This window comes from Mus pahari, chromosome 1 (assembly GCF_900095145.1).
Source record: "Mus pahari chromosome 1, PAHARI_EIJ_v1.1, whole genome shotgun sequence".
Taxonomy (NCBI): domain Eukaryota; kingdom Metazoa; phylum Chordata; class Mammalia; order Rodentia; family Muridae; genus Mus; species Mus pahari.
In genome coordinates this window covers 18,386,210-18,408,867 of record NC_034590.1, presented here as the reverse complement: position 1 = coordinate 18,408,867, position 22,658 = coordinate 18,386,210, and the positions used below count along the sequence as shown (strand labels likewise).

General features: G+C 56.3%; 4 protein-coding genes across 10 annotated transcripts; 1 reads left to right on the top strand and 3 right to left on the bottom strand.

Moving 5' to 3' along the window:
• Nucleotides 1-148: 148 nt before the first annotated feature.
• Rpl18 (ribosomal protein L18) lies at nt 149-2,962 on the bottom strand. The gene is made up of 6 exons (XM_021197979.2): nt 2,856-2,962; nt 1,567-1,653; nt 1,344-1,451; nt 940-1,038; nt 491-684; nt 149-267 (listed from the first exon to the last, which is right to left on the bottom strand). Exons 1-6 carry the CDS (start codon nt 2,856-2,858, stop codon nt 192-194), a joined length of 567 nt encoding a protein of 188 aa, XP_021053638.1. The 5' UTR covers nt 2,859-2,962; the 3' UTR covers nt 149-191.
• A 30-nt stretch (nt 2,963-2,992) lies between these two features.
• Nucleotides 2,993-10,962, top strand: Sphk2 (sphingosine kinase 2). 7 transcript variants are annotated; one of them, XM_029535146.1, is made up of 8 exons: nt 3,029-3,449; nt 3,976-4,046; nt 4,285-4,437; nt 7,275-7,743; nt 8,369-8,518; nt 8,620-8,714; nt 8,795-8,910; nt 9,147-10,962. In XM_029535146.1, the coding sequence occupies exons 4-8, from the start codon at nt 7,338-7,340 to the stop codon at nt 10,237-10,239; spliced, it is 1,860 nt and encodes a 619-aa protein (XP_029391006.1). In that variant the 5' UTR covers nt 3,029-3,449; nt 3,976-4,046; nt 4,285-4,437; nt 7,275-7,337; the 3' UTR covers nt 10,240-10,962. The 7 variants fall into 7 exon arrangements, with proteins under 7 accessions (XP_021056725.1, XP_029391006.1, XP_029390999.1 ...); XM_021201066.2 differs by lacking the exon at nt 4,285-4,437 and having other exon boundaries at nt 2,993-3,295; XM_029535139.1 differs by lacking the exon at nt 4,285-4,437.
• Dbp (D-box binding PAR bZIP transcription factor) lies at nt 10,930-15,830 on the bottom strand. The gene is made up of 4 exons (XM_021201092.2): nt 15,270-15,830; nt 14,027-14,437; nt 12,545-12,756; nt 10,930-11,299 (listed from the first exon to the last, which is right to left on the bottom strand). The coding sequence occupies exons 1-4, from the start codon at nt 15,406-15,408 to the stop codon at nt 11,084-11,086; spliced, it is 978 nt and encodes a 325-aa protein (XP_021056751.1). The 5' UTR covers nt 15,409-15,830; the 3' UTR covers nt 10,930-11,083.
• A 553-nt stretch (nt 15,831-16,383) lies between these two features.
• On the bottom strand, nt 16,384-21,043 carry Ca11 (carbonic anhydrase 11). Its single transcript, XM_021205269.1, has 9 exons — nt 20,571-21,043; nt 20,409-20,483; nt 19,543-19,685; nt 18,385-18,570; nt 18,105-18,200; nt 17,899-17,971; nt 17,424-17,578; nt 17,171-17,336; nt 16,384-16,556 (listed from the first exon to the last, which is right to left on the bottom strand). Exons 1-9 carry the CDS (start codon nt 20,635-20,637, stop codon nt 16,531-16,533), a joined length of 987 nt encoding a protein of 328 aa, XP_021060928.1. The 5' UTR covers nt 20,638-21,043; the 3' UTR covers nt 16,384-16,530.
• Between the last annotated feature and the right edge of the window lie 1,615 nt (nt 21,044-22,658).

The window sequence follows — 22,658 nt, the reverse complement described above, 5'->3', positions numbered from 1 at the left end:
CAGGTGTAGGGCAGCCCCTAGAGCAGGCACCACCCCCTTCCCCAGAGATGGGTCTGGGCTGACTTCCAATCAAATGCTGTCACCACTGGCGGCCCTCATCCCACCCTGCCCCATCCCAACTTCATGAATGAACACAGAAACATCCAAACATCAACATCCAAAGCTTTTTTTATTAACAGTAAGATCCAGGGTTAGTTTTTGTAGCCTCGGCTGGCCCTTCGGCCTCTGGCACGCTCAAACTTCCGGCCCTTGGAACGGACATAGGGTCTGTGGGGAAAGGAGGAAGGTTAGAGAAGCCCAGCTCATTGGCCACTAGGACCTGTTCCTGTCACGCTGGAAACCCTGAGAGCCTTCACAGTAACCACCCACCCCTCAGAAATGGCATAGGCCCTGGCTAGGCCAGAGTTGTGACCACCCCCCAACCCAGTGAACTCAACATCCTAGTGGCCACTAAGGCTAACAGCCACCAGAGGCCAAGGCTGATACTCACTTGGTATGGCTGTGCGGGGTTCCTGGGGCCTTGCCAAAATGTCGGTACACCTCTCGGCCCTTCCGAGGACCAGACAGGAGCACAGTGCCCCGGCCCTTGGGAGACTCCAGGGCCAGCTGGTCGAAGGTGAGGATCTTACCGCCAGCCTTGAGGATACGACTCCGGGCCCTGCTGCTCACCCGCAGTGCACACACCTGAAGGAACACACCAGAGGCTGTGGGGACTGTCACCCCCCATGTAGCGGACTCTGATAAACAACTGCCACTAAAGTCTCCCCAGTGGATGGCAAGCGCCCTCAATGCTTTCGGCACAAACGGAACCCAAAGCACCATTGTGCAGTGGTGAGGAGACACACCAAAGAGCAGCTCTGGCCACCACAGCTCCCACGGCAGGGTGTCACTGGCACAGAGCAAACCCCCTGACTGGCTGGAGACATGCTGGTCACTTACCTTCAGCTTGGGTACTTCCAGAATCCGCACATCATCTGTGACCGTCCCCACAACCACAGCAGTCTTGTTCTCCCGGCCAGCAAGTTTCATCTTTCGGATCTGATGGGGAAAGCCGGTTAAGTCTTTCTGTGCCACACTGTCATCCGCAGGCCAAAACAGCCAAGACCTCCATTGGCTGAGGCCAACCTCCCTCCAGTGACAGGGCCCTGAAGGCTTGCCAGGTACCACTGATTTGCAATCTTTCTCTCCAACCCCAGAAGTGACCCAGGTCAGAGAAATCCCCAGGTAGAAAAAGACCAAGGGTTCATCACTTGGGGAGGCAAAGTAGAGGCCAAAACAGAGGCCTGCATCCTCTGCTGGCCTCACCCTCCCAGAGCATGGGAAGCGTCCTCCCGACTACTAACCATCCGGGACAGGGACAGAGGTGGCCGGTTGGTGCGGCTCATGAACAGCCTCTTCAGCACAACCTGATTGAAGGTGGAGTTGGTCCGTCTGGCCAGAAACCTGTACAGCTGAAGGGAAGGGAAAAGACTGAGCGGGGAACCGCCTCCCCCCAAAGCCAGGCCCCTCCTCTCCCCACCCCACTCCCCTTGGGAGCTGTAAGATGGTGCAGCACCCCTGGGTTACCTTGACAAGCAGCCGCAGGTAGATGTCCTGGCTCTTGGGCTCCTTGCGCCGAACCTTTCGGTCCTTGTTGTGGCGAATGTCAACACCCTGTGGGAGGTGAACCACTATGGAGCCAATTCTCGGAACCAGGGCCCCATATCTTTGATGATATTTATACCTGTAACTTACCTTTCAAGCTACTTAGTCGACAATTCAAACCAAAGGGATTCAAACTAGAGTGAGGAGACATTCCCCACCCACTGACAGATTCACTTAACACACAAGCCAAGTTTTTTGTCCCGGCTTGAAACCATTCCTCCTAGAGTCCAGAAACTCACTGAAACACCGTCTCGGAGTAAAAACCGAGACGCACAAGACATGCGGCTCGCTCAGTGTCCCCTTAGAGCACTTGCTTAGCATGTGAAGGCCCTGGGTTCTGGGCCCAGAATGGATGGGAGTTCAGAACCCTGCAAAGATGTTAACCTCTATTTATGTTCTCAAAACTAGCTCCCAGCACTTGGGAGGCAGAGGCAGGCGGATTTCTGAGTTCGAGGCCAGCAAGGTCCACTGTCTCGAAAAACAAACTAGCTCCCAATCTGGAAAGCAGTCCAAGAGAAGCTAACAAACAGAACATTCTAGACTTGGGGATAAGTTTGTGACAAAGCCAGACTCTTGCACGACCTACTTCAAAACAACCCTAGGAAGGCCAAGTAGTCGGGTTCATTTCATCCCCACTCGTCTTCCGAGCTGTGAGCATCCTGCAGTCGTTACCGAGATGCCAACAGCGGCTTCACTGCACCTTCATGAACGTCTTCCCGACACACAAGGCACGGGCAGGATTACCGCAAACCCTTCCGACCACACACACTGGGAGCACTGTTCCGGGAAGCACAGGGGAGGACTGACGTCCGCTTGTCCCCAGACCCGGCAACGTGTAGTGGCTCCACTCATCGTAGCGCCCAACTTCCCCAGGGCAGGCTAAGAACCAGGGACCCTGGGAGCAGCGGTCCCGCCTGGAGCCCCAGCACTAGAAAGATCGGGGCGAGGGAGCTGCCGTGGGCTCGAGGCCGGACTGGGCTCATTGGGAGCCGCAATCAGCCGGGACCACAGAGCCGAACTTTGTAAGGAAGACGACGAGCGTCGGGAGGCGCCCGGGGCCGGCCAGCGGCTCCGCCGAGTCCCGCTCGAAGGCCCCAGCCCGTCCCCCAGTTCCCCTCGGCACCGCCTGCACCCCTCCGCCGCGCTACGACCGGGACTCGCTGAGGATGGCAGCGGATGGGCCACTCGCGGAGGCCGCTCAGCGAGCTTACCATGATGGCGCCTCCTGCTCGGCCAGGTCCGGAAAGGCGGAACCGCGCCGGGGTGGGCGGGGAAGGAGCGGCCGGCCAGACGCACTCGTGACGCAACGCGGGACACTCTAGCCGGAACGGGCGTCTCTGTGGTGCGCGGGTGACGTCACGTGAGCGCGACGCGGAGCTCTAGCACAGTTTGGGTTTCCTCGATGGTATGTGGGAGGACCGACCGAACCAGGGCGTCCAGAACCAAAGAGAAGTCAGCCCGAGGAAAAGGCCGGGACCCGGAGCCCCTTTGGCCTTTCCCCGTCCCTGCTCTCATACTCTCCAGGGGTAAAGGGACCTGAGAGCCAGAGACATGCTCGGAGCTAGCCGGACGACTCGCGCGGTGACTCTCTGGCCGCACGCCGACCGCTTCTCGGTGGCTCGCGGAGGACCCGGGGGGCCGTGTGTCGGCGGTGAGGCTTGTCCCGGCCTGGAGAGAGCTCATCTCACACTTCCTTAAATTCTCGGCTGCCTTTTCCTTGTGCTCAACTTACTAGACGGAACTGAAGTTCAGGAAGTCCTACTCGATCTCTCACCCGAGACCTTCTTGCTGCGATTCAACCCATAGTACCTTATTATTATTATTATTATTATTATTATTATTATTATTATTATTATTATTTAATATTTTCTGTTCAGCTTTTCCCCTGTTCAGCTTTTCCCCCCTGCCCTTAGAGGACCTCTTCCTGGCTCTCTCCTTTGTTTTCTTCCTTAGAGACAGCTTTTTTTTTTTTCCTCCTTTCCTAAACCAGACTGGTTGAACTGGCCCAACACTTTCGATGTACATATTGATGTGCAGAGAAGGCACGCAGAGTTCCCGGGCTGGGAAGGGGATAGATAACCAGCTCCAGAGAGACTGAAATAGAGACCATGACGGTGGCTGGAGGTGTGGAGGCCTGGGGGTGAGAAGGAAAAATGGTGAGGGGACCCCCCGGCAGAAGGAGAGACAAAGATACCAAACTGGGCACCTCGCCATTTAGTAAGCTAGTTCTAGTGCCAGCTCTGTCCCCCACCCACCACCCACCCCCGCCCCCTTAAGTCAAGGTTTCACAAAGTTGTCCCTGCTGGCTTTGACTCACTCTTCCTGCTTCAGCCTCCGAAGTAGCTGGGATCACAGTCTTTCAACACTTGGCCTGCCTCTGCCATTTAAAATTGTGATCTTGGGTAAGTCATTTTCTGTTTTGTTTTTCTCCTTGTTTGGAAAAAGAGAGTGATAAAAAAAAGACTCCCTGTTAGTGTGTCTTCCCTGATTGTATAGGTCTGTAAGTGTCTTTAGGCAACACTTTGGTGCGGAGTGTTAGGTAGGATATAGTCTCTGAACTTGGGTAATACAAGACAGGCCAGCTGGATGAGAGATGCTGGCTCTGAGATAACTGAGCCTGCAATGTGCTCTCCTCTTCAGAACCCCTACCTGGGCCTGCACAGGGAGTTAGCAAGACTCTTTACCCAAGCCGCCTCTACATACATGGCCTCCAGTTTGGGGCTCAGGCCCTGCTGTGACAGCAGAGGCCTGGGTACCCACTGGACACCTGAATCCAAGGGGCAGTGGAACCAGGTAAGGTTCTAACTACAGAATAGGTTCTCAACCTGTGGGTCTGGACCCTTTCACAGGGTCGTATACTAGCTATCCTGTATACCACATACTTACAGTTCGTAACAGTAGCAGAGTTACGGTTATAGCAATGAAATGTTTGGGGGTCACCACGACATAAACGAACTATATTAAAGGGTCCCAGCATCATGAAGGTTGAGAACCACTGGTCTGAAGTCTGTGGGTGTCATACCAGGGGCCATAACGTCTGCCAGGGCCCTTTTGCCGCTGACCCCAGACTTCCCCTGGGGGCAGGGTGAGCAGTCCTTTTCTCTCCCAGCCGGGCAGCTGAGGGCAACACAGGGCGAGGTCACTCAGTTTGGGTGAGTTAGCGTTTTCCCTTTCCTGTTCCCGTTTCTCTGCTGAGGTCTCAGCCCCTTTGGTCAGGGTTTTCTCAGCGCTCTGGCTGTATCCCGGGTTCTGCATCTCCCTGAGTTCCTCCTCTGACAGCATGGCATGTTATCTGGGGTGGACGCTGCTGTGGATGGGATGCAAGGGGTATTTGGCAATAAGCAGACTCCCTCCTCTTATTTTTTGTCTAAGAAGTTTTGTCCTTGCCTGATCAGAGTTAATGTGAGCACGCTTTGCCCAGCGTGTGGGAGGCACATTTAGACAGCAGTGTTTGCGCGCACACACCCCCACACCCCGATTGTGTCTCCTGCCGCCCTCTCCTTGCCTGTCTCTGTCCACCTCTGTTTTCCCTGGCCCTCAGTTCCTTCCCAGCTCTGGGTTTCCAATACTTTCCCTTACCTATGCTTCTTTCTGGGGCTGTCTTGTCACATGGTGGTTTCCTGGGATGTTAATCTCATTCTTCCTCCAGGAAGGCTATCAGTTTGTAAATCAATGAGCCTCCCGAGCCTGGGAATGGTCTCCACCTGTGTTGATCATTTTCTGGGGTTTGTTTGACACAAGGTGTCCCACGACTGGCTCTAAGCAGCAGAGGCAGCTCCTGCGCTTCCTGACGCTTCTGCCTCAGCCTCCCTGGTTTTTAAGATTACAGGACACCATCACACTCACCTCTTTCTATCTCTGCTTTGCTCTGATACCAACGTTGGAGAGTTGGTTGAAGGACTCCTCCACACCCCTTTTTATTGACTCTGTTGGGAAGGGCTTGTTTTGACCTCAGCAAAGATGGCGGGCTAAGCTTTGCATTCGACCACGTCCTTTCATCTGCTGCCAACGTGCCCTCACTTATAATGGGAGCTGCCTAGCTCGGTTGAAGCCCCGCCCGATTTCCGTCGACAGCCGCCCTGCCCCGGCGCGTAGTTATGAAGGCGGATGCCTCCGGCCCCCCTGCCCTCTCATTGGTGCGGCTCGGACTCGGGGCGGCCATTGGCTGGACGGACGCACACCCTTCCCCCACCCCTAGATGGGGGCGGTAGTGCAGACTCTGGAGGGGCTGCCGGACGACGCAGCGTGCACGCAGGTTACAGGGTTTGGGGTGACCCCAGAGGGGCGGACACTCGGGCCTGGTGCGGAGTGCTGGGTGAAATCTGGAAACGGCAAAAGAGACTCAGACCTGGTCCTGCGTTGCGGCCCTGGAGTGGCTGTACGGGCTAGGGAGACCGGGGACAAACGGTGGTGGGCCGGGAGCCTGTGGGTGGAGCCAAGATCTGGGGTCCTGGGAGACCGAGACCCGGCCTAGAATGGAGCATTCATAAGGCTCTGTGCTGGTGTCTGATTTGAGGGCCTCATACCGGTCCCTACAGGTTTTAAGGGTGGGGCAGATACATGGGCGTTAAAGGAGCGGCCCAGAGCAGCGGGCAGAGGTAGATCCGGAGGGACAATATTCATGGGGGCGTGTCCCAGGCTGCTGTGAGCCTGAGAAGGGTGACAAACTAGTCAGGCAACTGGGTTGAACTGCCCAAAGGTGAGCAGTTAGTTAGGAGGTTGGAACCTTCTGCCGAGCCGGACAGAGAAGGGGCTCAGTCCTGGCTCACCCTCGTCCTGGAGAGAACTCGGCCAGACACCCAGGTTAGTGTTTCCAGTCACACAGGCTGGGGGCCACTCGCTCGGGTCCCACAGGTGGCTCCCCCTCTGACCTGTGTGTCATGTTCGTTCCCTTTTGTAACAGGCAGGAAAGCAACAGGTTCTCTTCGCTGGAGCGAGAAACTTTTAAGTCCCTCCTCCCCCACCCCCTAGGGTTTATCTGCACAGTCCTGACTCACTCTGCACACTAGGCTGTCGTCCTCCAGCTCACAGAGATCCGCCTGCTTCTACCTCCTGAGTGCCTGGATTAAAGGCGTGAGCCACCGCTGCCCGGCTTCTTTGAGTATCTGTCAGCCTGTACCTCCGAAGCTGGTGCTTGTTCAGTGTCCCTCTGCTTTTCAGAGCTGTCCCTTTCTTCTTTGTGTCTGTGTGTCCGTGGTTCTCCTCTCTCCACCCAGCAGTGTCTGAGCCGATTTTCTCCTGCCTCTGTCATCCAGTGCCTTCCTCCCTTGAGCCTTTGTTTGCCCTCTGACAGGCGGCTCGCTTTCTTCTGATCCGCATGGATTTTGTTGTTGTTTTGAAACAAGATCTCCCCGGCTGGCCTCAAACCTGTGCTTTTGACTCTAGTTCTGCCTGTATGCACCACTATGCCTGACCTTCAGGGAGTATTTATTAACTAGTTGTTGCAACAGAGTCCTGAATAATTTCATGCCTGCATACAGGCATCTCCTCCCCACCCCCACCCACCAAGTCTCTGCTCTTCTGACTCTACAGTACCCTTTTCCCACACTCCATCTCCTTTTCACAGGTCTTTCCTGTCCCCCACCTACCATGGGGATCCTGGATTCTGACCACTGTCTTCCTCCCCACAGAGGCTGGTCCAGGAGCTGACCACAAGCCAAGAGCCTAGGAGTGCTTGGGACTGAACCAGGGTCATGGCCCCACCACCACTGCTGCCAGTGGCCGCCAGCACCCCAATCCTGCACGGCGAGTTTGGTTCCTACCCGGCCCATGGCCCACGGTTTGCCCTCACCCTCACAACACAAGCCCTACACATACAGCGACTGCGCCCAAAGCCAGAAGCCCGGCCCCGAGATGGTCTGGTCTCTCTGGACGAGGTCTCGGGCTGTGGCACGCTGCAGAGCCGTAGCCCCGAAGACACTGGAGCCTACTTCTGCATCTACACCTACCCACGAGGTCGGCGAGGGAGCCGGCGCAGAGCTACTCGAACCTTCCGGGCCGATGGGGCTGCCACTTATGAGGAGAATCGTGCAGAGGCCCAGCGCTGGGCCACTGCCCTCATGTGCCTCCTCCGAGGAGTGCCTCTGTCAGGGGACCAGGGTGAGATGCTGGGCCAGGGCCATATGGGTGTTGCCATGTGTTCCCGTGTGTCTGTACTTTGTGTCTTTTTCGGTCTATCTCAGAAGAATGAGACGCAGCAGAGAGAAGCCCAGTGAGGGCCTCTGTTGTTGGCACCATTGTCTGCCCCTCCCTTGACAACAGCTGAGTAAGACTGGCAGGCGTGTGCCAGCAGGAGGCTGAGAATGCCAGGTATAACCCAGGTGGCTCAGAGGTCCTGGAGCTCCACTCCACACAAAGAGGAGGCTTTCTAGCAGCGCCTCCTCACCCAGGGTGCCCGCCTACTTCCTGTGTGAGCCTCAAGGCTTAGGGGCTCACCGACAGGAACCTGATGCTGGTTAACAGGAATCATGTCTTTCCCCACCTGCCACATACTGGTTCAAAGGGCACATACTTGCTTTCACAACTAATGGTTTGTCTTAGCACCTGTGAGAAAAACCTGGCGCGACCTCACTGACCAGGTGACAGCAGGGAGGCAGAAACTCCCCGCAGGCCTTGGGAACCTGCCCTTTACTTGGGACCCATTTACAGATAGATACTGTTGCCAGGGAGGAGGCGGGGTCTCCAGCCTCTCCAAGATTCAGCCCTTCCTTTCTCTCTGCTTCAGAAATCACCCCTGAATTGCTGCCCCGGAAGCCCAGGCTGCTCATATTGGTCAATCCTTTTGGGGGGCGGGGCCTGGCCTGGCAGCGCTGCATGGACCACGTGGTGCCCATGATCTCCGAAGCTGGGCTGTCCTTCAACCTCATACAGACAGGTAGGGCCCTTGGCCGTAGGGGTGGGGGGGTCGCTCCTGGATTTTCTGGAGGGCGGGATAGGATGAGACCACCCAACTAACCTTTTGATTTGCCCCCTTAGAACGACAGAATCATGCCCGTGAGCTGGTGCAGGGCTTGAGCCTGAGTGAGTGGGAAGGCATTGTCACTGTGTCTGGAGACGGGCTGCTTTATGAGGTACAGCTGCAGACACCCTGTCCCTGCCCTGGGGGGAACTGGAGGGAGGCCAGGACCCAGGCATCCTATCCCAACTGCAGGTGCTGAATGGGCTCCTTGATCGGCCAGATTGGGAAGACGCCGTGCGGATGCCCATTGGTGTCCTCCCCTGTGGTTCGGGCAATGCACTAGCTGGGGCGGTGAACCATCATGGCGGGTACGTTGACTACTCCTGCTAAAGAGAGGGACGAGCCTTTGGGACTACAGGGCTCGGTATCTTCTCATCATCCTGCACCCACTACCCCTTACCCTGGCCCACAGAGCACCTTTAGTCGGGTGCTTACAGGGGCTCTGGGATGTGTCCCTGATGGCTGCTCCTCCACCCTCCTCTACCCTTCTCGTCTCACCCTCCACTGCTCCTCCCCGCTGTGACGCCTTTCTCTGATTTTGAAGGTTTGAGCAGGCTGTCGGGGTTGACCTGTTGCTCAACTGCTCGCTGCTTCTCTGCCGGGGTGGCAGCCATCCTCTGGACCTGCTCTCTGTGACGCTAGCCTCAGGATCCCGCTGTTATTCCTTTCTGTCGGTGGCCTGGGGATTCTTGTCAGATGTGGACATTCACAGTGAGCGCTTCAGGGCCCTTGGCAGCGCTCGATTCACACTGGGTGCAGTGCTAGGCCTGGCCTCGTTGCATACCTACCGTGGACGCCTCTCCTACCTCCCCGCTACCACAGAACCAGCCTTGCCAATCCCAGGCCACAGTCTGCCTCGAGCCAAGTCAGAACTAGCCTTGGCTCCGGCCCCAGCCCCAACCGCCACCCACTCGCCTCTACATCGATCTGTGTCTGACCTGCCCCTGCCCCTGCCCCTGCCCCAGCCCGCCTTGGTCTCCCCTGGTTCCCCTGAGCCCCTGCCTGACCTTTCCCTCAATGGTGGTGGTCCAGAGCTGACTGGAGACTGGGGAGGAGCTGGGGATGCACCTCTGTCCCCAGACCTACTGCTGCCTTCATCCCCCAACGCTCTCAAAACAGCTCAGCTTTCACCCATCGCTGAAGGGCCCCCAGAAATGCCAGCATCCTCGGGATTCCTGCCTCCCACCCACAATGCTCCAGAAGCCTCTACCTGGGGCCCGGTGGACCACCTGCTCCCTCCCCTTGGCTCTCCCCTGCCCCAAGACTGGGTGACAATAGAGGGGGAGTTTGTACTCATGTTGGCCATCTTGCCAAGCCACCTCTGCGCAGACCTGATGGCAGCCCCACATGCGCGCTTTGATGATGGTGTGGTGCACCTGTGTTGGGTGCGGAGCGGCATCTCACGGGCTGCACTTCTCCGCATTTTGCTGGCCATGGAGCATGGCAACCACTTCAGCCTAGGCTGCCCACATCTGGGCTATGCTGCAGCCCGTGCCTTCCGCCTTGAACCACTCACGCCTCGTGGCCTGCTCACTGTAGATGGGGAGTTAGTGGAGTACGGGCCAATACAGGCACAGGTGCACCCAGGTCTCGCCACGCTGCTCACTGGGCCTGCAGGTCAAAAGCCAAAAGCCTGAACGAGCCTAAAAGCATGTCGAGTTGGTGGAACCAGCGCCCCATAGGCTAAGATCTATCTTTTATAGGTAGAAGTAGGCCCGCTCTCAGATCTGCGAGGGTGGAGAGTGGTCCTGACCCTCAGTTCCCAGAGGACCTAGAGGCTTGAGGGTAGGGCCTGCCTTTCTTGATGTCCAATGATGGGGCCTGGAATGTATGAGCTAGCAAGGCTTCTTTAGCTTACTGTCCAGCCAGGGTTTCTTCTTGCCTACTCCGGTGCCTCTACTTGACTGGCCAATCAGCCCTTGAGGGGCAGGTTCCCCCGGGTGGTCCCAGATTTGCACTAATGTTCCTCCCCTGGCCAGTTAGGGGTGGGATGCTCTGTGTCTTGTGTGTCCCTCTCCCTAGTCTAAAAAGCAATTGAAAAGGTCTATGCAATAAAGGCGTGGCTTTCCTCTAGACCTTCACCCCTCCCACCCGACATCCCTTTCCGTTACTGTGGTCCTAGAAGGCATAGCAGCAGCATCCCGCTTGGATGCAGCCTTGAGTCAGAGCCAGTAGCTGCTTTGTCCGCCACAACAGCTGGCTCCCGGGTTCTCAAGATTTATTCAGGATTGTGTTGATGGAGGCGGTTGGATGGATGGGTTCCCGACATGCTAAGAGCACACACAGGACCCTCCCCACCCCCGCAAGGGAGGTGGGGGAAGGCTAGCTTTTTCTTAAAAATATAAATGTATTTGTCTGCATCATGACGTTCTTGGGGCACCTAGCTGGCCAGACCACTGGCCATGGGACAAAGAGGAAGGAGGGTGTCAGGTGTAAGTCTGAGCAAGGAACAGGACTCTTCCTGGCAGGGTGGAGGTGGCCTCACAGTGTCCCGTGCTGGGCCTGGTAGCGTGAAAGCACAGCCCGGTAGTGGGACAGCTCCTGCCGCACAGCCACCACCTCCTGCCGCAACAGGGCGTTTTCCTTCTCCAGGAAGGCAGCCCGCACAGATATCTGGTTCTCCTTGAGTCTTCTTGCATCTCTCGACCTCTTGGCTGCTTCATTGTTCTTGTACCTCCGGCTCCAGTACTTCTCATCCTGGGGGTGGAGGGGTGGAAGGGGCACTGAGATACAACAAAAGGAACTCTGTGTATCTGACTCTGTACAGCAGTGAGGCCTAGGGGCTATTGGTCTTAGCTGGGGCAGATACCCAACTTCTGTTGTCTACTGCTCTGGTTGCTAAGAACAGGTCTCTGGCAGAAAGGTAGAGAATAAATAGATTCCAGGTGCACATATGAAAAAAGCTGGTCTTCAAATTCTCCACTGTGCAGACAGAGCAAACTCCCCACTTGACAAGGACCCATGGAAAGCTGGTTGCTATGGATGTTGTTACCTAGCAACGAGGCCTTAAGGGTCTGAGGGCTTATCTCATTGAAGAGTACACTGCTCTAGACATCACCTTTCCAGATCCTGGTTTCTAAGGAAAGGTTGGATAGCTCCCCTAGTGATGGGGTTTGGTGTCCTGGTTGCCAAGGCAACCTCATCTCATCAGAAAGTAAGTATGAGGTGTAAGTAGCTGCAGTCTCCACCCTTGAACTGAGGTCAGGGAGCCGTTCCTCCCAGATCTGACTGATGGGAGAATCGGGAGCTGAGGCTTCCCTGAGGATTATACCACGGGTCCTTCACCCAGCTGGAAAAGCTGCTTCCCTAGCTCCCTCTTAATTAAAGGTTCCAGCTTGTTAGGACATATCCATTTCCTAGCAACAGCTGGGCTCTGTAGCAGGAGAAAACCACTCGTATGGAATAGGTTTCTCAGACGCAACTAGATGCTGGAATAGCTATGATACATGCAAGGCCACGACAAAGACATGAGAGACCCAGTAAGAGCAAAACCAGAACTCTAGAAAAAGGCATTTGCTGCTAAAATCCCGACAAATTAGAACATGGCCGGTAAAGGATGACTTCCAGGCCCCAGGATGGCCACGTCTGCACCCCGGCAGAGGCAGTTCTACAGATGTTTTCAGGTTGGAAGCCAAAGACCAGCTCCAATGAGGCCAGCCGCTGAGCAGCGGGCTAATGGGACAGCCAATGAGAGCCGTAATTGGCAGCAGAGCCTCTTGGAACCTGAGCCCTTGTCCACAGGGAGACTGGCTTATGGGTCCAAGTGACTGGAGGTCACAATGAATGACACCATCTTCGTGATTCTCAGGACAAAACTTGTCCCCAGAAGCCTCATGAGCTAGGCTATGCCTACAGACCATGAAGTTCTGAGACCTTGTCCCCGGAGAGAGACGCTTCCCACAGCTTTGAGCAAGGCCGAGGCCCACACCTGGGCATGCTCACCTTCTGCTCCTCGGGCACCTGGACTTTCCTTGCCTTCTTCATGATTGGTTGAGGCTTCAGTTCCTCCTCTGAGAAGCGGTGTCTCCGAGGGTCAAAAGTCTCATGGCCTGGAATGCTTGACAGGGCGAGATCAGCGGGATCAGGTTCAAAGGTCATTAGCACCTCCACGGTGTCTGGGTCCACAGGACTGGGTGTGTCCCTAGAGGTCAAGCCTAGAGAAATACGTATCGCTTGAGTGTGTGAGTAGTTCGGGGTCTGCGTTCTCAGAGCACCGCTCCCCCAAGCTTATCCACCACAGGGCAGGTTTTTCTGCTGTCTTAACACAAATCCTGTCAGGCATCAACCCTGTGACAAAGATGCTTAGCCACCGGAAGGCAATTCTATCATTGTAAGGCAGAAATGACTGGCCTTAAATATCCCACTAGTCTTCTAAAACCTCTAAACTTCAGTTTCAGTGTTATTTTTGTTCCCACTGCCGTGTCTGAGTCCTACTTACTGAATCCTTTCTCAGGGCTTAGACCTGTTAGACCCACTCCTAGGAGTGATGGAAGTTCCAGGAGCTTGGCTAAAAAAGGTTGAGTCCTGTGTCTTTAAGAAGAAATAAGCCGGGGCCAGCTGAGGACATCAGTTCAGGGCCCTGTCACGTGTGGCCTACAGCTTCCCCTTTCCCCTCCTCCCCAACCAAGCACCCGCACGTTCCCGGCCCCGCCTCCTCGCGCGTGAGAGCGCGTGCGCGCAGCCAGGAGGGAGGACTCACGTGGCGAGGGAATGTGCAGTACTGGTTTTTGCCTGGAGGTCGGATCAGGGACAGGTGTACCCAGGCGTCCCACATCGAGACTCCTTGTCTTGATAGGGGTCGCCTCCCTCCTTGTTCCTTTTGGTCTCAGCTCCAACATCTACAATGATTCTACCCACCCATCCCGCGCTATAGGGGAGGATCGTGGGAGAACCGGCCTGCCAAGCTCTTTGCCATGCAGACTCCCACAGTTCTGAGCTCCTAGGTCCCCAACACAGGAACATGGGAAAGCTCCTCTGTAGAAGTCAGAAGAGGAGTCCCGATATTCTCTTCTGCAAGACTCTGGGAGGAAGGATGCAACACCATCCACTTGGGGGCTGGGTGTGTGTGTGTGTGTGTGTGTGTGTGTGTGTGTGTGTAGGATCCGGGAACGTAGTACCCCGCTCTGGCCTGCTCACTCCCATTTTAGGTGTCCTTGAAGTCCAGTCCTATCTCGTTTCCCAAAATTCTGGACCCAGACTCTGGAGATAGTACTCTCCAGTTAACTAAGGTGTTCTGAGTTTCTAGTCTTGGCTCCAAGAAGATGAGGAAACTTTTGTCTTAGAGAAGAATATAGCCTCTCACTGAATAATCCTCTCGCATTTGGGGACCCAAGTCCCCTAAAGGATCGCAATATCTCATTGGGTAGACTTCCAAAAGTGTCGCGAGGCCCCGCCCTGCCCGACAGCCCCGCCCCTTCGCCGCACCTGCGCGGTGGCCTCCGGCGGCTCCCAGAGTGGCCCGCGCGGGGGCGTGCCCGGGCGAGGAGCGGGGGGAAGAGGAACTGCAAGAGCCGGGCCCGGGGGAGGGCGCGGGAGTGCGCGCTGGAGAGGGTGCCGGCGACAAGCCCCCGGGGGGCGGCGGGCTCGGCGGTAGCCCGTGCTCCAGCAAGAAGGCGTCCAGGTCCACGTATTCCACGTCCCCGAAAGGCAAAGTGCGTTCCCACAGCAGCGGCGCAAAAAGACTCGGGCCAGCCACAGACCCTGAGCGCCCCCGAGGGGACCCACCGCCACTAACGGCCCCACTCGGGGCATCGGCTGGGCCCGCCGTTTCCAGGCCGGGTCCCGGGACGGGGGCTGAGGGCAGAGTTGCCTTGCGCTCCTTTTCCTTCAGGAGACCTGTAGGCCAGGGAGAGACCGGATGGGGTGGAAGGACACAGGAGGGACCCCAAGTTAGAGATATGGCGGAGATACAGACAGGTGAGGAGACGGGAGCCGTAGGGCAAAGACCCCGGGAGGTGGGTACAGGCAGAGAGAGAACCCAGAAGAAGAGAGGGATAAAAACGGGGCTTGGGGAGACCCAGAGAGAGAGAGAAGAGAACAAGGGCCCAGCAATAGAGGGTCAGGGGACCCAGAGAGGGGAAAAGAGTGAAAAGTATACAGAAGGATAGGGTTAGAGACCCGGGAAGCGATTAAGAGACACAAGAAAGCAGAGAACGAGGGTGGAAGTTTAGAAAGAAGGGTTTAGTGACAGGGTGGGTGAAAGGTTGGGCAGGTGAGAAAGAAAAAGTGACAGCTCAGTAATTCTCCCACCCCCAGCACCCTCATCCCATCCCCCACAGTCTGTTGGGGCTGGAAGGGGCTCCACTGCTCGGGCACATTCCTCATCCCTAGCTTCCATGTGACCCTGCGAGGCCCCGCCCAAGCCCGTGTCTGCACCGTGTGAGCATCCGACACACCCCCTCCCTTCCCCTAGGACTCCAGGGGTCCAGACTCCGAGGCCAAAGGGAAGAAAGAGGGGTCTGGCACCTAAACTCTGTCCTCAAGGAGGACCAACTCCAGGGACTTGACCCTTAGGCCCTCCAGGCGTCAGGTTTGGTCCTGGAGGCTGATGGACTGGAAGACCTAAGTGACCTAGTGAAGACTAGCAAAGATGGGACACCTAGCTGATAGGTGCCGTGGACCACCACCCCAACAGTTGAGTCCCTAACACAGTGGGACTAGAACTCACAGCTGGCCGGTTCTTTGGGCTTGCTGTTTCCCTGCAGAAGGCTCCTCAGCCCAAGCAGCGCTCCCCCGCCAGGGGGGGCCCCAGCCGGGCCACCCAGCAGCAGGGGGCCCGGGGTCCTGTCGCTCAGAGGCCGCGCCATTGCCGGGGTCCTGCTCCCAGGTTCATGAGCTCATGGAGAGTCGAAGAGATGAGATGAGATGTCAGTCACCCGCACACTCCTGTGGTTCGGGCGAATGTGTCCCGGAGTCGGGCGAGCGCGGCGTGCAAGCCTCCAGTAGCAGGACGCTTCAAATCCTAAGAGCGCTGCGGGGGGTTCAGCCAGTCAGTTCTGCAGAAAGGTGCAACTCAAAGACTGTCCCGGGAGGCTCCTATAGTCTGGGCGAGTGGGTGACCAAATCAAGCAGCTGTCTCTTTGCAACTGTGGGTCCCCAAGGGACACAGGCGCGCGCTCCTTCTGTACCAGGTGGGCGAGACTCTGGCTCTAGCCAATTTTGCACTTCTCGCAAAGAAAGGAGCTTTGCAATCTGCACCCAGAGGTGTGCACCCAGGGCGGAGGAGGGGGGGCAGGAGGAGGCGACAGCCTTGAGGCGTGGCCAAAGCAAACTTCTTTCGCGGAAAAAAAAAAAAAAAAAAAAACCTAAACCAAAACACCGGCCGCCGGAGCGCGCGCCCCTCCTCCGGGCCCCCTCCCTCCACTTGGGCCATGCACCCCAGCCGCGTGCCTTCCTCCGGCTGCTGGCAAGAACCAATCACGTCTCGAGCCCTTGAGACGCTCAGCCAATGAGATGAAGGGATCTGCCAAGGCCCCGGAGGCGCGTGAGGGGCTGAACTTGTGGAGTTGCCTCGCCTTTTGGAAGAAGGCGGGACACTGACCTATATTTGGCCAATGGGAGGAGGCGCTGGAGGCGGGACCGTGACCCACTTCGGGCCAATGAGGCAGGAAGAAGGGGGAAGCACATGGCTTTGCGCGTGCTACCGGATGCGGGTGTGGGGCAGGAGGGGTGCCTCTTAAAGGAGCCGAGTGTTTATAGACTCATTGTTTGAGGAAAAAAAGCAGAACATCAATTGGAGCAGATTAAGGCAGAAGGAAGTGGGCTTCGGGAAGGATTATTTATTAATATCTAGATGTCCCTCAATCGCGACTCATAAACCACCGAGAAGCCGGAAACATTCAGTCCTTTTAATAGCTTTGTTTTGGCGTGAATCCCCTCCCCTGGTGAGGAAACTCAGAACAGGCGGGCGTAATCCTCGTTGGGGAGTCTCAGCGACCGTGAGGACCACCATCCACTGCAAAGGGAAGCACCGGCTTGAGGGGTGTGGGAGCTGAGTACATAGGACTCTACTACAGTCCGGCTGCTAAGGGGGAGTGGAATATACCAAGTTGGGGAAAATGGTCAGCTCCTGGACCAGACCATGTAGGGAGGGAAGAAGGCCACACGGGACGTGCGGACGAGTCTGGTTTGCATAAAGGTACATGGAGAGGATTTGGTCATCTGGACTGTACCATGTTGAGAAACCAGACGAGAAACCAACCGATTTCCCGGGGCAGAGCCACAGTGGCAGTAAGAAAGACAGAGGGATCGTACCACATTGATTCTCAGAAAGGGAAGAGCTGTCAAGACTATAGCTCTAAGTAGGGTCATACCATTTGTAAACAGGTGACTTGGACCGTACCATCTTGGCAATTGACTGTAGGCAGAGGGCATGGACCAGTATGTAATTGTACCACAAGGAAAACAGGGTGTCCGGCCTTACACTAAGCTGCAATGAGGGGTGGGCTGCAGCACACTGTTCCATATGGAGAGGTGAGAAAGGACGAGGGATGTGTCACACTGAGACAACCACTGGGAATAAGTGCAGACTATCAAGACGTGGAGAAGGAGGGGACACACTAAGCATACCATGCAGGCGGTAGTTGGGGCCTCGGCAGCGCCTCTCGGGATGCCGGGGGTCCCTGTTGCCCCTCAAGGCTCTGTGGGCCAGGGGCTGCAAGGGCCGGCCATTACCACTGAGGCTCTGGAAGATCTGGGAGGGGGGATTCTGGCTCAGGAGTCTCAGGGAGTGCATCTGCCTCAAGAGAAACCACGGGTGAGTGGACCGGGGTGGTGCTCAGGACAGGGGTAGCATGCACACGCGGGGGGGGGGGTCAGTCACCTGGAGGGAGGTGATATTGAGAGCCCTGTCGATGAGGATCCAGGTGACAGTCTCAGAGCACGGAGGGGTGCTGAGAGATCCCTGATAGGTGATGAAGCCGAAGGATTCCGGGAACAGGAGCTCCAGGCTCAGGTCTTGCAGAAAGTAGGCATCATCTGTGCATACATCAAGTCAGCGTGAAAGGGGGTCCCAGCTAACACACAGGGACTCAGTTATGGCTGCCGTACGGAGACTGAATGTGAGGCTTCAGACCCGCTAGGCAGGTACCACCACAGCACCAGACCCCAGCCCCTCACCGGGAGATTCTGACCAGGCGTTCATCACCAAGCTTCATCTCCAGTCACTCTTCCCTTTCTGTCGTCACACTGGATCTCGCTAAGTCACCTGGGCTGGCCTTGAACTCACTCTGTAGCCCACCCTCCTTCCTCAGCCTCCCCAGGAGCTGGGACGCCACCCCTAACTTGGGGGGACTTACTTTTGTAGGAGATTCGGGTGATAGTGTCCCGGTTGAGGAGGCGACTGAGGAATGGGTTGGAACTGCCAGCCACCTACACAGGAGGCACGAGGCGAGGGAGACAGCAGCCCAGGGCCTGCTCCACAAAAACCCACTACCCCAGGCCAGCCTCCCAGCCTCCCTGTCCCTCACACCATGGAAGCCAGTGCCCTCCTTGCCTCCCTCACATTGACAAAGAGGCTGAGAATGGCCAGGCCGTTGGGGCCCCTCGAGGCAGCGCTGAGATTCCCATAGAGTTCTTGGTTGAAGTGGATTAGCTGCACCTGGGGAGGAAGAGGAGGCACAGAGAAGGTTTCTTAGCAGAAGGTTCAGAGAGGATGGATGGTGTCCAGAACTGTACCAGAGATTAGTACTTAGGGTGGGGAGAGGCGGCCCTGAGTGGGGTGAAGCCTAAGCTAAGAAACCAGGGTGATCTAGTGTGGAGGGTCAGGGGAGGGGGGTTACCACCTCAGCGGAGAAGCCTTGGTTGTTGATCTGATGTTCAGAGCCGGCACCATCTCGAGCTCCAAATAGCAGCCGCAGTTCACTGAGTCGGTGGCTATAAAGAAGGGGTCCCCCAGACACGTTGACCACAGGTCGGGATGCAGGTAGGAATGAGACATGGCGGCCAGTGTTGTACAAGGTTCCCCGGAGCTGCAGGAGAGGTATAAACTATTGGGGGACACAGGGAGAGGAACCGCTCCCATTCTCCACTCTTACTCCCCGAGTCCAAGGATTATCTAATATAGCTTGGGCATCAGCCACTCCCCAGGCTCAGACCATATCTTTTGTGGTGCTCAACACTGGTGTCTTAATTCAGTTAACAAGTACTGAACCGCTGGACAGTGATAGTGCACACCTTTAATCTTGGCACTTAGGAGGCAAAGGCAGGAGGATTTCTGAGTTTGAGGCCAGCCTGGTCTACAGAGTGAGTTCCAGGACAATACGCCTAGCCCTGATTTGAGGCCTCATAGACAGTTATGGGGATTCACCATAGGTTTTTTTTTTTTTTTTTTGGCTTTTTGGGACAGGGTGGCTTTGAATGGTCCCCCCCTGCCTCTGTCTCTTGGGTAGCTGGGATACCGTGAACTCCACAAGAGGGTGGGGGCTTTGGTTGGCTGGATTGCAGGACACAGAGTTGAAGGCAGAGCAGGAGGACTGGATGGGGGACGACAATGGTAGACGGGACCGGCGAGCCTAGTGAGAAGGCCGGCCTGAGGCACTGGGGTATAGCCGAGAAAATGATGCTGCGGCTTTTGGCTCACGATACCAGTGCTTCTACAGAAATGGTACTGCAGAGAGCATCCTTAGTACAGACACTGAGACCAGTCACTTGGCCCGGATGGCTGTGTGACCCCAGGTGAGTAACATAAACTCTCTGGGCCATAAAAGAAGGCTAATAAGACAGTAGGTTATTGTGAAGATGAGTGGGTTTGTTTAGCCTTTCCAATGCTTGGCATGAGTTGTCTTCTGTTTTCACTGCTTGGGTAGACAAGGGAAGTTGAGGAAAGCAGTGGGAATGGGCAGGCCGGTGATCTTCAGAGAGTAACTCTTCATTCCCCATGGGTCACCATCCACCTCAGCCCAGGTCCCCTCTGCTTAGACCCGCCCCATTGCAGAGCTTACCTTCTCTCCCCCGGTGCTGAGTCTGAGCGGGGGCAGAAAAGGGTCATAAAGAACCCGCTTCAGCTCCACATCCACAGGGCTCTGCCGTTTCCCCACGGCGCACAGGCTCCAGGCAGCGTTCACCAGGCCCCAGAAGGGAGGCCCTGTGGGAACAGAAATAGGCTGGGTTCCAGGCAGGGCCTGCTGTGTGGATTGGGGCAGGGATAACCCCAGATAAAGGAAGAAAAGAGGGAGGAAATTTGGAGCTTTGGGTCTAAGAGAGAACGGACATGAGAGCCAGAATCCTGATTCCTCGAAGAATTTTTGGAATCCTTTCCTAGGAGCTCATAACAGCTCCAAGCCTTGTTCCCATCTTTAAAAGGGCTATGTGAAAACAGAACTACAACTCCCAGTAGGCTTCAGGGGTGAGACCAACTCATCAATCTCCGGCCTGCTCCGTAGCCCCATGGGAGTTGTAGTTCTTCTAGTCTCCCAGGTCCCACAGCTGGATAAGAATATTAGGGGAGAAGAGTTATAAAAGAGGACTTCGAAGCCCCGGGCGAGGGGGCGGGACAGGGACCTGAGCTACCGAGTCTGTGCCTTCCAGCAGGAATAGGACCTGTCTATGGCTGCAAACACACACATTTCTCCACCCCCACACTTTCCTTGCACTCACTCCCACTCACTACTTGAAATGCGCATGTATAATGTCCCATGGTGAGCCGCTGAGGTTCAGAGGCTGGGCCCCACTCCTGAGGGAAGAAGGCAGGGGCTGGGAGCTTTGGTCCTGTGGAAGATGAGAAGATCGAGGACCCAGACTCCCGAACCTAGGGAAAACGGCGCCTAGGGATATGGGGTCGGGCTCTAGGTCTCCACCCTGTTTGCACCTGGCACGAAGTTTCCCTGGAGATTCTCCTTGTAGCTCCACCAGTCCTCGGGATCAGGTGCAGGTCCGATGTGAGCTGGGAAGAGAGCAGCTGCATCCCTCTCCTAGGCACCCCACCCCGCCCCTCCCTCAGAGGATGCTGCCAGGACCCCCCAGGTCTTACCTGCCGCTCCCAGTGCGGCCCAGAGTACCAGCGCTTGAGGGGCGCTCAGGCGAGCGGCACCCCCCATCCAAGAGGCCTCGGAGCGACCCTTTCCCAGCGCCCGACCCCCTAGCTCTACCCTCCCCTCCTCCTGGGACTTCCAGCCTGGCTGTCCCCAGAACGGGAGCCCCAGCTCCCGGGATGCAGGGGCTGGGACCGTGTACCCCAGAGCCCGTTTGACGCTCACTCCTCCGCCCGCCTGGGCCCGCGCCCTGCACTCTCTCTACCTCCCGAAGCTGCGATCGCCCTCGCCGGCCCCGGGTCCCTCTCGGTGCCAATGCACACCCCCTCTTCGCTCTCAACCAGCGAACCCGGCCGCGCACTCGTCGCGTGCGCTCCTCTCCCTCCGCCTCCTCCCTCACCCTGCCTTCTCTTCTTCCCTCCGTCCTCTTCCTCCTCCCTATTCGACTCTGCCTTTCCTTCTTCCTTCTATCTCACCTCCTCCCTCGCCCTGCGCTGCCTCTCCCTCTTTCCATCTCCACCTCCTCTCGTCTTCCCCACCCCCTCTTCCATCACCTCTGGTCCTGCTTCCCTCTTCCCCACCCACTTGCTCCCACTGGTTTGATGTTTGGTTGGGGGGTCTCCGCAGTAGAAAGAGCCGCACCTCTGGGCCCAGCCCTGGAAAGGGAGGTGCAGTGCAGCCGACAGAGTCCAAGGCCCCCAGCTCCAGGTGCCAAGGCTAGAAAGGACCGGGCGCTAGGGGCCTGGCGTGCAGAAAACCTGCTGGCCAGGACGGGGAGGCAGAGGCTTGGGGGACTGGAGGGTGAGAAGGCTGGAGGTGAGGTGATGCTAGGAAGGAGGGGCAGGGTTCCCTGAAAGGGGGGTAGTGGGAGCAAGATGTCAAGTATCAGGGAAAGACAGAAATAGACACAGGGAAACAAATAAAGAGACACCTTACAGAGTCACAGAGACACAGAGAGAGTGCTTAGAGACAAGCGAGCAAGATGCTATGCAGAAAGGAAGAGAGACAGGGACTAAAATGCATGATGTCGGGTCACAGGAAAAGAGACAAAGACATAACTACACAGAGGGTGCATGGTGGTTCTCACGTTCCATCCCTGCATGCAGGGGGCTGGTTTGAAGCCATTCTGCTACACAGTAAGACCTTGTCTGAACAAAACAACTAACAGCTCACAGACAAAAAAGAATGAATAAGTCACAGAAGGGCAGAGAGGGGGAGAGAGGCAACAACCAAGAAGCACATTAGAGATAGACACAAGGAGACCCACCCATGGGGTTAGAGGAGCCAGGTGGGCCAGCGAGAAGGACGAAGACAGAGTGGAACGAATGCAGATACAGAGACACGTCGGGAGACACCAAGGGACACAATAGAGAGAGAAAGACCATGTAGGCAGGAAATGGAGGACGGACAGAGATCCAAAGATACACAGACACCAAGTATAAAAGAACACAGAGAGAGACCTGGAGTCTCACACCAGGGAGACCCCATATACAGAGTCACTCGCACACAGAGCAAAACAGAAGGACAGAAACCCAGGCAGAGGAGAGGGCCCAGTCGCAGACCAAATGACTTGAGGAGAGCACCAAGGACAGAGGGAGGCAGGCAGGCAGATGTGGTGAGTTGGAGAAACTAATGTTGGAGATCACCATGTCTCCAAAAGAAAGACAGCACAGGGCTGGTGAGATGGCTCAGCGGGTAAGAGCACCCGACTGCTCTTCCAAAGGTCCTGAGTTCAAATCCCAGCAACCACATGGTGGCTCACAACCACCTGTAACAAGATCTAACATCCCCTTCTGGAGTGTCTGAAGACAGCTACAGTGTACTCACATAAATAAATAAATAAACAAACAAATAAATAAATAAATCTTAAAAAAAAAAAAAGAAAGACAGCACAGGAAAAGGGAAGACAGAGCCAGGACGCAGGGGAGAGAGAGGAGGCACAGCCATGAGGGCACTGGCAGAGAGAGCTGGCTGTGTGGGCTTCTCAGCCTCGAAGCTGCTCAGAGTGTGGGGTCAGCATCAGTCCTGTTCCACAGTTAGAGTTAGGGGTCAGAAGGAGCGGCTCCTTCTGTAGTGGACTGACTAGT